The 14,584-nt window shown below is 38.0% G+C and overlaps 1 protein-coding gene across 4 annotated transcripts in view; it reads right to left on the bottom strand.

Moving 5' to 3' along the window:
* Window positions 1–388: 388 nt before the first annotated feature.
* TUSC3 (tumor suppressor candidate 3) overlaps window positions 389–14,584 on the bottom strand; it is a 203,275-nt gene continuing 189,079 nt past the window's right edge. For 2 of the 4 annotated variants that reach the window (XM_036997242.2, XM_073219084.1), the window contains exons 9-11: window positions 13,755–13,845; window positions 7,099–7,161; window positions 389–879 (exon numbers count right to left, since the gene is read on the bottom strand). In XM_036997242.2, the coding sequence (XP_036853137.1) occupies window positions 7,143–7,161; window positions 13,755–13,845 (110 nt within the window). In that variant the 3' untranslated portion in view covers window positions 389–879; window positions 7,099–7,142. The remainder of the gene's footprint in view (window positions 880–7,098; window positions 7,162–13,754; window positions 13,846–14,584) is intronic. The other 2 variants (XR_012124008.1, XM_036997244.2) reach the window with 1 other exon arrangement.

Below are 14,584 nucleotides of genomic sequence, written 5' to 3'. Positions count from 1 at the left end.
ATGGTTAGACCCCCTACATATGTTTTTCAGAAAGCTTCACTGAGTCACCTGCTCATACTAAGATAACTAATCTTTGTCTGGATTCAAGGAGTGAGGCTCTGATGGCAAGCTTCTTTCTATATAACACAAGGGGAAAACGGCCACAGTGGGGTAGTTTGGTGGGTGTAAGTCTGGATTCCTGGAAGACACTTCTAAAATGGGAGAGAATTAATCCCGAGTTCCGTGTGGTGCTTCCACTGCCCAATGCCTTTAAGGCACGTTGATTCAGTCATGTTTCCTGTACATTTACATCCTGAGGAGAACCTCCATTTCCCAGGTTAGGATCCAAGTTGTAGGTAATATTCACCCAGTTCCCCATCTGGGTATGATTAGTAAGAACAAAACGCTGTTTATAACCATACACATCCTTTATACTGAAAGAACAGTAAGTTTAATTTTTCAGTACTTGACATATTCTCATGCATATACTTATCTTGTACAACCCTAAGAATTCTTTAACATACATTTCATAGTTTTCCCTTATTACATTGTGGTCTTTTTTACTAATGAGTGGAAGTTCTAAACATGAATTCATTATTACATGGGCATTTATTCCATTCAATCCTATTGGAATGCACTGAATATAATATGTTTGAAAACACCTCAATGTTTCCTTTGTTCTTTTCAGTGCTCATATGAAATGTAATCATTTTCCACTTCTATAAATTAAATTCACTAGGAAAACTCACATTTAAAAAAAATTGTACAAGAATAAGCTAGAGTATCACAACCAACAAGGCAATGAGCTCAAGAAGTCAAACTAGTGTGTCAGGAACACTTTATCTTCATGGTAAACATTCACTTTATGCAAACTCCACTTGGCTTCATTTAATTAAAAAGCTGAAAAAGAAAGAAAATTATTATATACTGAAAATGAGGAAAATATAATATGCTTTTTATTCTATTCTAAATTAGTGCATGTACATATAATATAAAAATGTCACAATTACATTAATTCACCTCATTCCAATTTTTATATCTGGGCAATTTCTCAACAAGTTCTTGGAATGGGCTCAGGCTTATGCGGAGCACAAGTCGGCAGTGGAAGAAGAGGCTGATAAGAACTTGAACTTAGGTTTAAGCTTGGGTAAAATATTCTACTTCTGTGAGCCACTCTCACTGTTGGATAGACCAGTAATTAAATCATCATTTCAACTGCTGGGAAAGCAGGGGAATGGATTGAAACAAAGTGGGTCATTTCAGTGTCCTAAAGAAAATATTTTTCCATATTATTCAATCCATAATTCATTCACTTGTATAAAATAACAATAATTGATATTTTTAAATGAAACATATCATTATATTAAACAGTCAAGAAGAATATATAAATCATAATAAAGATGTCATCAGATTCTGATGAAACAACATAAATAGGTGCTTATACATATAGGAATAAAAGTAAAAGGTAACTATTAATTTTCTTATCTAACTTCCCTAAGCAAGGCATTAATCTATGAACAAAAATTTATTTAGGTTTGTAAAATGGTCAGTCAACTGAAATAACATTTACTAGGCTTTTGTTTGATACTTGTACCTTTCTACTAACATACAGCAAGTTTTGGTTTTTTTTGTAAGTTTTGACAACATAACTTTGTAGAACAACCAGAGACAAAACAAGTTTTAACTAAATATTGAAACCAAAATGAAATAAATGGTTGCTATAGTTGAAAAGCCATGTAATTGGAAAGCTGTTAGAACTAGTTAAGTTTAATGTTTGGATGTTTAAATTACAATATTCTAGGCATATACTGCTTTGTCTTTCTGAACCTCGGTTTCCTTATTACTGAAAAGACCACTGGTTCTGGGAGATCTTCAAGGTTTTTTCCAGGGATAATATTTTATGATTCTAGTGATACTCTGTGCTAAAAGTAAATATATACTTAAAATATATTATAACACATTATATAACATATTCATGTATAATATTATGTAACACATTTTACATACATCAATGAAAATGTAATTATTCAGTACAAACTAAAATAGTTACTGTGTATTTTTTCTGAGGAATTATTAAGTGAAAAGATAGAAACCACATGCTGATATATAGACACAAAAAGACATGGCTTCTGTGTTTTACAATAAGTTGTGGCTTAAGTTCTGCACGGATAACAATCTTCATGAAGAAGAATGTCAACAGTAAACTTCCTCAGAGCTCTAAACTACAGTTGCTGTTCAATCCACATAATCCTTAACAACACCAATGGCAGAACGCACAGAGGTGTCACTTGTAGATTAACTCTTGGGCATTCTTCAATTACATGCTTGCCCTGAAGATAAAGGCAATCAAAGAATATGAGGATTAATGAAAAAACAAAACTTTATCATAAAATATTTTAAACTGTAATAATAGTATGAAAAATTATTAAGCTTAAGACATTTTAGTTTTTTCTTCATTTTTTAAAGGACAGGTCTAAACTCTTCAAGCCATGGGCACTATTATATTTCATCATTGCTAAAAATATCACCACCATAAAAGCAAAAATAGCAATATAACCCTTTATCATTGTTTTATATTTCCTAACTTTTTGGAGCTAGAAAGGTTAAAAAGGTTCTATGATTTTTACATATTGCTACATACACAGAAGAACAGGATCTTCATGTTTTCTTAATATTAAAATAGACTGAAAAATCCCCAGTTACCACACTATTTATTGATGCTAGGAGATTTTCCAACTGGCATACTTATTTTTAAAAAGGCTGTTATCACAATCTTTTGTTTATCTTATTATGAAGTGACAAATATATACCGAGCCTTGAACTTATCCTTCTCTTAGTTGTCGTACAATAAAGGATAACTCTAACAGTACTTCCTGCCTTTTATATTTAAAGTAATCTTTTTCATAAAAAGTGGTAAGAACTTTACAAGTGTTTGTTCAAGACATTGGAAAGACTTGAAGCAAAAAAATGTCAAAAATGTTTTCTTAGCTAAAACGTTTTTAGAAAACTATGAATTATTATTCTCTAGGTTATCATTCAATAGTTTGATTTTTACTTTCATTATATAAATATTAAATGTTCAGGGTCTGTTCCAGTGTGAACATTTTATATTGATTTCAGCATTCAAGAGAGTAATCCCTCATTCCTATCCATCAGGGTCTGAATATATTTTTTTCCTCTACCACATTTACCTGTCTAATAATTGTGATGTATAATATAACAGTTCTCATAGATTTATGCTTCTAACAGTGCTTGGATATTATCTTTCCTAATAATGCTTACCACCAGAATGTAAAAAATGCTTTGTATCATGCAAAACTGTTGAGAACACCAAAACCTGAATGTATTCCTCTTATTTGGAATGGACTTTCAGGGTTGTAGTCTGTGTCCTCAGTGAGGGAAGCAGCCTTGGGTGACCCCGTCAGCTTCTGTCTGGATTCCCCTCCGCCCCATCACCAGTGAATCTCAGTGCAGGTCATGGTGGTCTGCACATGCATAGCGCTGGCCATCATGACCTTCAGCTTATGCTGAAATAAGCTCAGGCGTGGTCAGCTTTAGGTCAGGGAGCAACAGAAGATAGAGGCTCTTGGCAAGGGTGCTGAGCTGTGCACAGGAAGGTCACCTAGCAGGCCTGACACGCCCAAACACTCCCCCGGGACGCCCTCTCTAGCTGAGGGATGCCCTGTGCCCTTCAGGTTGGTATAACTCGACCGCTGCTCAAAGCCCATCAGGGATGCAGAAGGGCACTGTGTCTGCAGAGAAGGAATGGGGCGAAGATCTCAAGCGCTTCTTTTGGCTGGCGCTCTCCTAGCTGCTCCCTCACACTAGCAAACACTCAGAGTCTGAATAGAAATGCGGTCCTTGGCTTGCTGAAAAGTGATCTTCCAAAAGGTCATCAGCCACTGTATTATTTGATATTCAAAATACATTTTTCTACAGAAAAGTGTCAGTTCTTTTCACAAGTTCAGGACAAAAAGGTCAGCCTCATTCATGTCCAGCAAAGATTCATGGGTCACCTACTGTGTACAAGAATATGGTGCATAGGTCATTGCAAGAAATGGAATGACTGGAAGTCACGGCCATCGTGTTTCTCTTTAGAGAGTACGATCTGGATACAATCAGATGTGACACAGTAGCACGCCTGACAGGATGGCGAGTGGGAATTCAAAAACAAACCAACCAAAACTCTGAGAACAAGTGAAATGAAGGGACAACAGCCTCAGCTACAGCTGCTGAATGAGGGCAGGTAACAAGTGCGAAAATACATTAGGCATTGTGTTCAATATGACTAAACCCAGAGTCAGCACATTTTCTGCAAAAATGCCAGAAATCATTTCAAAAACTGTGGATCATACATCTTTGTGGAAGCTACTCAGCTGAGCTGTTGGAGTGAAAAAACAGCCACACGTGATACATCAAGAAATGAATCTGGCTGTGCTCCAATCAAACTTTATTCACAGACAATGAAGTCTGGATTCTGCATAAATTTCACATGCCACAAAATATTCCATTTTTTTCCCCCAATGATTTAAAATTGTAAAAAACATTCTTAGTTTATATGGCACACAAACTGGGCGGTGGGTTGGACTCGGCCACAGATAGCAGTTACTGACCGTGGCACTGAAGCAGAGGTTATGTTGAATGGAACCAAATTTAAAAGAACTTTTAGAGTGATTTATACATTGGAGTTATTATATAGCTAGAAAAACCATACTATAGGAGACTATTTAATGGCACTGAAGTATACTCTGAAGTATAAAAGAAAAAAAATGCCGTGAAATATATATGGTATAATCCTTTCCTAGGTTCAAAATACATACCAGCCAAACTGCTGACATTCATAATCTGGGCAGAGGGGTTATGAAAAATCTTATTTTCTTCATTTTGCTTATCTGTATCTTGCAGAAGGAACGTATATTTTTTCCCTCTTTCTTGTTAGCTATTAGTGTGCTCTGACGAAGAAGTGACATAACCTGTGTGTACGTGGAAATAATGCTGCCTTACTCTAAGGTAAGGGGAGACTTACAGAGGTTAGGAGGCTGGAGGATAGTTTGAAGATACTGCCGACACCGATAAGACAACTTAGGTGGTAATACAAAGTGATGGAGGCCAAGATCACTGCAAGGTTTCCACCTTGTATGACTGTGAGAACAATGTCTCGCGGGGAGGAAGGCAACAGGTGTGGAGAGAGGGGAGGGTGGGTTTGGACCTGGTGAAGGTGAGGGGCTAATGTGGTATTCAGATCTGCTTCTAGATCTCAGGAGGAAAGTCAGGATTTAACACATATATTGGGACTGAGAAGCAATCTAAAAGGAAAAAGGAAGGTGTAAGAGTGTCAAAATCCAGGGTATTGCATTTCAAAGAGGAGCTGGTCATTTAAAATGCTGGAATGGTTACGTGGGTTGAGAATGAGGGGTCTGGATCTGGCTACTGGCTGATTACCAGGGACCCACACTGTATGTAAAGCTTATGTGCTCCTTTCTTTTTGTTTGAAGTATCTGAACAGGCACCAAATATTGGTTTGCAGTTTGTTCTTACTTATCTTGAATTAATTATTCTATTTGTTCTTGGTGTTCTAAAAAAAATGGAATGCACACGGTGTTCTTGAATGAATGAATTTGGTCCAATTGGGAGCTGGTTATTCTCTACTGAAATCGTTAGCTCATAGAATTTTCTTGTGCACTGTTTTTCTTGTTCTCAAACTGGGGCAGGGTCAGGGAGACCTGGTTACACAGCGGCATTCTGTGTCATAGAAGCCACGTCTGTGGTTAGGCAGCAGCTGCTGATTTCATTTTGGAATCCAGAAAAATGTAGAGGAAAGACCTTGCTTCTTTACTCAGCATGAATATAGGCCACTGGTTGAATTTTCACTCCTGTTCATTTGTGGAACTCAGTCACTCACTGTCCTTAGGGAGTTTCTAACCTTTATAGTGACAACTGCTAAGAGAGCAGCACATTAAGGCTGCTAGCTGGACCTCTTACCCAAATGCCCTGGAGCACTCTTCTTTGTCATAGAAGATTACTGAACCCAGGGAAGTCTGGAAATCTGAAGTAAGTTATCTAAGAAAGGCCTAAAGAAATTCAGAACTTGATTAGGAGAAGGGAAGGACATCTTTGGGAATGGAAACCTCTCTGTATTCAGTCACACAGGGCCATAGCTTTCAAGTATAGCCACTGTGGAGGCCGCTTCCCTCCACAGAGGACTACACGGAGAAGGACACTTAGTAAGAGTTTTGATGACATGGTTATTATAATTTGGTGTGGTCGGAAACATGAATACTACATCTGGGGGAAAACTAACAAAGCTAGTATGGCGGGTAAGGCTGGGGCGTAGGCAGGTGAAGAACAAAAAGCCCCCTAGACCACAGGAGCTTCCTCCCTCCAGTCGGCAGTGCCTTGCTGAATGGTGAGGTGCTGCCCCAGCAGGAAGCTGCATTTCCACCCCGGAAAGAGCCCTCTAGGGCTGCCTTTGATGTGTATGTCAGCTCAGACCCTGTGTTCTGAGGTCAGGGCATTGGGATGTGCTGTGCAAAACTTTAAAAAGCTGGATTCTGAATTTTCTACAAAAATTACTTTGGATTTATGTAGAGGTTCCTAATATCTATTTTTGAAATCATCAAATGCTGATTTAAAAAAAATACTTAATGCCTATATAGAAGACTTCTGTTTTGTTTCATTGATTTGGATATTAAGGTTTATATTACTAGGGGGAAAAGAGATTTCATTACATTTTTTTCTAGGCAGAATTAAATATATTCTGTCAACTATTCTGCATTCCTCCCTAAAATAACAAAAGAAAAGTAACCAAGTAGAATTATATTTTGTTTAGATTGGAAGGAATATACATGTAAATGACTATTATTGCCTAATAAAATATACTGTGCTTGCCAAACAGTTACTTCCATAGGTCAGAGTATACTGCTGGCAGTTTTTATCTGAGGACTTGTCCCTGTAGCCACTAAGTGCAATAGCCTGACTGCCATATAAGATTTCACGGTGAAGTTGTCTTATGTTTGCAAAACAAGAGTTTGCCAGAACTTGTTTTACTTGAGATAAATGCTATGGTCATTATTTGAAAAATGAGGAAAACGGAGGCTCTGAGAAGATGAAAAGACTTGCCTTGGGTTACAGTGTTAAAGTGCCATGCTCCCCATCACATCTGCTCACTCAGTGTCCAGATCACTTCCCAGGGCACCACAGTGAAATACAACAATACGGAAAAAATAGTCCTTCAGATTCAATTTCCATTTACACAGTATCGTTTCAAGACTTAGCAGCGCATTCCTTATCTAGATAAACTAAGATGGGGCGAGACACCGGTGCCTTACCAGCACTCCAGCACCTCCGGCACCATCTCCGACTCTTCGGCCCTTTGTCATTCTGAGCTGGGACTCGGCATGAGAAAGGCGATCCCGGGGAAACTCCTCTCAGTGGTACGTTTGTGAGCTGATACCATTTCTGTATTAGTTTTTTGTACAACTCAAAATTGTGTTTTCTATTCCTGCTACAGATGAGATCTACATCTAAGATGTAGAGATGAAGGTGGCTTGACCTTCTGTACATCCTGGGGATTTCTGCCTGGCTGTGCTTGTCTGCTGTCACACCTTCTCACCATTTGTAGGACTCCCATTCATTTCTAACTGTTACTCTGCACTTACTGAATGTCAATCCACTTTTTTCATTATCATTTCTCAGAATAACCAAGGGCATCATGAATTACAAGTACCTTTTAAGACAAGGGAAGATAGTTTCCATGTCCATTATAAGCTTAATACATATTTTTGTTCTGCTTTTTTATTTGATGCCAGCCAGGTCAGAGTCAATGTGAAGTTGCAATAACTGTCTCTAGAGCTCAGGTTTATGGAATGATTATCTTCCCACACACCACAAACCCCTTTAGGTGTGGGGAGCGACCGGACAACTCCATGGAGTGCCATCGGGTGTGTCCGTGCCCCGGAGCTGTGCAGTGCAGCAAAGGAGGGCTATTTTCCTATGTTTCTACCCTAATGGTTCCTGTTGCATTTTGATAAGAAATGAATTTAAACAAATGTTTTAAATAAGCAAATTCAATTAACAAGTATGTGAAGAGCACCTACTATGTGCAAAGCACTTTGGAGATATTAAAAAAGGTATTTTCAAGGATCTTTCTATAAAATACCTTATAATATTCTAGAATGAAAAGGAATTCAATACTCCAAAAATAAGTTATATATGAACACTTAATGAAAAACGTAATGTCATGAAGTACTACTCAGTAATCAAGTGCTAAATGGCTGCTACAGATAAGAGGTAGGTGGGACAGCTCAGTTAGTGAGAGCAGGCTGTGTTTCAGACCCTAAAATTGATTATATAATTTACCCCCACAACATTTGGAGGTGCCAAGTTTAGAAATGGGCTTAACAATGTTAAATATGTTGCAAAAGACAGAGACACAGTAAGGCAAACTTAATAGTTAAGCATGTCTGCAACACCATAAAAACCCTATTTTAGGGGTGAGGAAAAATGATACTCAGAGAAGTTAAATAACTAACTGCAAGTCTCAAAGTCAGTGAAGAGAACATCTAAGATTTAAACTCATAATTGTGTGACTGCAGAGACAGAGTTCCTAACTAATATACAAAATACGTATTGAACTCAGGTCTTCTGATTCTATGTATGATTCTCCCATTATGCCACAGTACCTCTCACAACTAATGGATTTTGGAGTTTTGAAGCAAAGTAATAGAACTAATAGAGAAAGTTCCTGTAATTTTCCTACTAAAGGAGAGACCTGTGTCATAAACATATTTTCGGAAAATGTTTGAAGAAAACTTTTATGGGTCAAAGTGTGTCAGTGGAAAATATTGGGAAAGTAATGACATAATTTGAGACTATCATATATTGCTACTAACATTTTTCTCTTCTTAAAAAAATGGGGTAAGCCCTAAAGTTAATCTTTATTTAATACATAAAATGAATTTAGTGCTACCATTGGAATATCATTTCTTCTTTTGAACTGTGGCTCAGATGGTAATTAGATCAAATTCTTAATAATCTTGATATTTCCCTGGTAGTTTCAAGGGACTCAGAAGCCCAATTAAGTTCATCAAAAGGTTCAGGGAAAATCTGTTCTTCACTCAACTGAATCATACAGATAGAAAACAACAGTTACTTAATATTCAGTGTGAGGAAAATCCTGCTTAGGAGAAGTAGATTAAACATAAAAGAGTTTAAAATATTTATATCAGAATCAATGGTAATTAGCATCAAATATTTATTGAGTAATTAATGCTATGTGCCTGTGTGTACTAGGCAACATGCTGAGGGATTCACATGCATTCTCTCCTGTCATCAATATAATAGACAAGTGAAATAGATAAAATATTTTCCATTTACAAATGAAAAAACCAAGGTTTAGAAAAGTTAAGTAACATGTCCAAGGTCACACAGATTTAAATTGGGGAAGTTTGCTTACTGAAACTTAAAAGACATTCTGGAAGAATTTAGTGGTGTGAAATGGTGTGGAACATATTGATACTGTAGGGAAAAAACCCTTTAAGACTAAAATGTGGGGAAGATTTAAGGAAATAGGATAAACATTTAAAGTAGACTTTTATCCCCTTCAGCAAGTACATAGAACCAAGAAAAAGAATAGCAGTGTTTAGTATTGAGAAAACATGATGAGGGGCATAAAAACTTAATGTTTTGTGATGCTTAAGATTAAAATCGAAATTAAAATCAATTAAAAGGATCACTCAATATTGAAGAAATTAAATGTTGAAGATTAAAGGGATTTATAATTTGTAAGGGACTACAGCAAAAATTAGCGTAAAGATAATTCTGGACATAGTTGTGTGTATCATGGTATTTTTTTGGTGCAAAAGTTAAAATTTAAAAGGAAGGCAGTGGAGGCTATAGAAGCTTCAATAAGGCATTTCACCCATGTGAGTACTTTGGCATTGGAGTTGATGCTCTGGCTAAAAGTTATTTTTAAATTAGTAGGTGGTGTTATGTTCAAATGTTCATTTTCACTCAGGAATATCCCAGGAGTCTTACCCAAAGTACTGTCTAAAGTAGGCAGAAGTGGGAGGTTTTCCATGTTTTGAAGGAAAATAACTATTTGTCCTTAGCTCATCTCAAAGTCAAGGCCATGGTCTTGGCTGAGAAACACTTTTCTTCTTCTGCATGCATACTGCACTGTGTGTCTGCATGAATGAATGGATTGATTTAGCTCTTGCTCCCCAGGGGTTATGACTCAGTACAGTAGGTCCTAACTCTTTGAAGATGGGCATCCACAGATTTCTTTTCACAAGTACTCAGGCCAGGACATTCCTTCTGGAGTATGTTTTCCAGACTTTCCTCTTCCTGTAATGACGGTGTCCTGTATCTCATTTCTCTCCTTCCCTACACACTGTCACTGTCTGATATGGGCAAGGTTTGTTTGTTTTGATTAAGTACTATAATGCTGGTGCCACAGATGAATGTGTCTGAGACTGCAAAGTGACTGGGAAGAATGTGATGCTATGTTCACAATTTACCAGGCTTCTCACCAGGGTAGTTCAGGGGGAAAAAGTCTCTTTTTCTTTATCAACATCTCATCTTTCAACTATTACCAGAATTTTTTCTGTTTTCCTTTCTTTCACTTATTTCCTCTCTGCCTTATGTTTCCGCCATCAACTTTGCTTTTTCTCCAGTGAATTAGTCATATATTTTTTCCCTATACTATCAGATTTTTAGAATTTAGCTCAGGATTTATCCAAATCTCTAGTAACCCTTGCTTTTGATGTTTATCTATTTGTTATGATCATTCACAAGAGAACTAATCACATTTCATAGAAAAAACAAAAGAAGCCTTATTTAGAAGGAAAGTGATACAATGGGAAAAAAGCCCAAAGCAACATATACTAGTATTAAGGTAGTTGTTGCACACATCCATGTACTAGACTAATGCAAAGGAATACAACTTTACAAATGTAAAATCGTTACTGTTTTGCTCCTATGGCTTCCCTGTGGTATAGTTTGTTAGCTCAGAGGGATGTTGGAAATGCACTGAAGGGAGCATATGTCCTCTACGCACTGACAGCAGCAGAGGTTAAGTGAGTGCGCAGAGAGGGATGATGCAGGAGTGTGTAAGGATTCACGGAGGGCGAGGCACAGCTCACCACTGTACCCACGGGAAAGACGGAACGTAGAAACCCGGATCACATGAAAGCTCTTGAGAGGCTGACGAGAATACCGGAAGGCTTCAGTGTGATGTGGTGAGAGAGTAAGGCTGAAAGAATCCGTGGGCAGTGGACGAGCTGGGTGACTGAGTTGCGCAGTGACACAGCAAATGACAGAGTTGGAAAGGGCTGCTTGGACAGCTGGGATCCCGCCTTCATTTCTTGGTAAAGCCACATCGTACTCAGCATTGCTGTCTGGCTCCTAAAGCCCCTTTGTTAGCTCTGTTCTGATTCTGTTTCTCTGCAGTTCCTTCTTGTGGATTTTCATCTATATTATGCTAAATTTCATACTCACAAACCGCTCAGGGGCGTGATTTCCACCTCTGATTTCTTAGAAGAAATTTTTTTGGCATTTCCAGCCCCATGAGGCCACCTGACAGCAAGCCCGTTCCTTGTTTAGCCTGGTGGGGACTTGGCAAAGGAGGGGGACTGTTACACGGTATGAGTGTTCAGTGCCACGTACATGGGAACATAAAATGAGCAGGCGTGCATCCTGGTGCAGAATGTTCACCGTGTGTATTCAGGTGAGGCCTAGGGTATGTATGTTAGAAAGCTTCCCAGGTGATTTATAGGTCCACTCCTGGTAAAGAACTAGAATATCGGAGAGTTATTGTACTAAATGAGAACTCCTTGGGAAAAAGTACAAATTTAAGCCATTCATATAACAAAAATAGTGCTGTCACATGTAATGTTGTTCTATGGAACTCGTAAAAATGTAATTCTTTCCTATCTTTCCCAGTCATTATATGTGAGAGAACAATCTAGATAAGGAATGACACCCCAGTTATGATTAAATGCTCTGATATACAAGGAAAGCTGGAATTTGCTCTTGAGCTTCCTTCATATTCTGCCCGCCAACTAAACAGGATTTAAGAATCTTACTACATCCTTTACCTTTCATAAACATAGAGATGCAGCCTTTATTTAACATACTGTAGGTGCTAGAGAATCAAATGAAATAGCTTTTAAGTGTTTGTGGCATCCTAGATAAAAGACATAGAAGATTTCCATTTCTCTTAATTTACAGATTACATTGTAGAATACATGTGTGTCCAACCAAGACTCAGATCATACAGAACCGTGATTCTCAATCCCAGGGTAGGGGGAAGGGAAAACATAACTTCATATTTCTTGGGTATGTTTAATCTTGGATTTGATTAGTCTGATCATTTCACATTTTCAAAAGCAAAATTGGTTTCCTATCTGCTAAGAGAGGAACGAAGAAAGTAGAGACTTTGTCTTTCTAACTAATCTTGCTGTTCTTAGAAGTAATGTTTTAAAAAATTCACTGACATTGCAACCAGGATTTAAGGCACAGCTCAGATCTGACTCTCATGTTTTTTTAACTTTCTCTTTTTTTTTTTGTATATTTACTTGTAATGGATGTGGGAAGAAGAGACTGGAAAATGTGGCTCTGCTTATATGAGAAAATACAGAGCCTTGTCCTTCCACTGTCACCTCCTGATCAGCTCTCTCCATTATGGGATGAGCTTTGCCTCCAGATAAAGGTATAAATTGTTGCTGTCTGGGTAGAACTCCCTTAAAATAATTGCACAGTTCACATGTGGAAGGGGTAGAAGGTATGATGAGCTTTTATTTACTATCTCAGCAGAGAGTCTTCAAAATCTCTGAGAAAGGGAAGGAAGGGCCTTTACTTCTCCACTAGAGAGCAGGATAGATGAAGCTACTAGAATTATTCCCTAGAGGAGAAAGTGGAATGTTGATTCCTTTAAGAGAAGCCAAGAGAGGAATATGATCAAGAAGTGAACTTACGCCTAATTCATAAACTGCACATCTGTGACTAACTCATCCACATCACAGACTGCAGAGGGGACCCTGACCCCAAATCCCATGAGCTCCGGCCAGAGCGGGGGCGGGAGGGGCGCAGGCCCCACAGGAGCACTTCCCGGCTGCCCCAACCAGCTCCGCCAGCAACAGAGGCTATGAGGCCATTGCCACTCAAACTGACAACCTGCCTAAATATAGCAGTAATCGGACACCTCCACTGTAGTGCGCTTTAATAGAAGTATAGTGCAGTTAGACGAATGTGGTCTCATAATGAATTTTCAACATCTTCCCACCTCCGATTATGACAGTTATGTTGGTGAAAATCTTATGAGATGTTTAGTATGACAACTTCTAGTGACCAGAGGTCATTTTGTCATTTAAGTTTCCCTTCCAAATTGGCTTTTCTTATTTAAAAAAGCTACTGAACAGCAGATTTATGTGAGAGGAAAAAACTGCAAATGAGGTCAAAATCATGATAGACAAACCAAGAGAAGACACAATTTTGATAAGTTCCACAAAGCTTAAACATTTTGTCATATGTGTATGTACACATATAACACGCATCTCTTAAAGGAAACTACACTGCTTGGAGGAGGAGCCGTGCCTTATAGCTCCTTTATATCGTCTATGCTGAACACATGCTGCTTAAAAACTTGCTTAACTGAGTTTAAAATCACTTGACAAATGATTAGCTACTTTACATTAATACTTAAATATATTTTAACCATTGACATTGTCTTTTTCTATTAGTTAAAAATGAGAACATTCATATTAGTATGCTGTTACCTATAAGGATAGCCGTGGTACTTGGAACGAAATATGGAAAGTAGAAAACTGAAGAAGAACACCACCAGGCCTAATCCCACCAGGCAAATTACTAGAAAGAGACAGAAAATGCCGTTAGTGTCTAGACACATGCAACCCAAATGTTTATATTTTTTAAATACATTTAATTAACTGCAGTATACTTACATTTAATGGTTCATGGCATACACAGGTACAACAAACCAGATAACCCAAAATACAATGTACTCATTATTTTCCACATTCTTCTCAATGAAGATATACTATTTGGAGTATGAAAACAACAAAAGTGACTGATCTAAATCTTTGGGAGGTTTTCTTCTCTTACAGAGCTTCTACAAGTACTACAATGCCCCACAGGGATCAAATGTGTGATAAACCACAAACAAGATCACTAGCCTCTGCACTATGAAGCATTGGCTGTATTCGCAAAAAATACATTTGCAGTATTAGGATGCTAAATGTAATCTGATTCCGGTCAGATGCCTTGCAATATTGATAAAGAAATGAAACTTCATATTATTGTTTCACTAAAAGCCTGTTGGTTAGAAATACTTCCTCCTAGCGTACAGAAGGCGGGGAAGAGGGAGGGGATGTGGGACCCTGGGGAGCCAAAGGGGGAGAAAAACAGTGTGGGAGAGTCACTGTTCCTCCTGACAAAGGAACAGAAGGCGGTGGTACTGGGGCGGGTGCTGGGCTGTGGCCTTGGTGTTCAGTGTGACTTTATCCTGGGCAAGTTGTCAATAGGGAAATTACTTTTTTCTTTCTTTTTTTTATTATGGTTAGGAAGATTTTACTTGAAAGTAAGTGGG

The sequence above is a fragment of the Manis javanica genome, chromosome 12, assembly GCF_040802235.1.
Source record: "Manis javanica isolate MJ-LG chromosome 12, MJ_LKY, whole genome shotgun sequence".
Classification (NCBI taxonomy): domain Eukaryota; kingdom Metazoa; phylum Chordata; class Mammalia; order Pholidota; family Manidae; genus Manis; species Manis javanica.
Note: the sequence above shows the minus strand (reverse complement) of the source record. Positions and strands in the feature narration are given on the sequence as shown.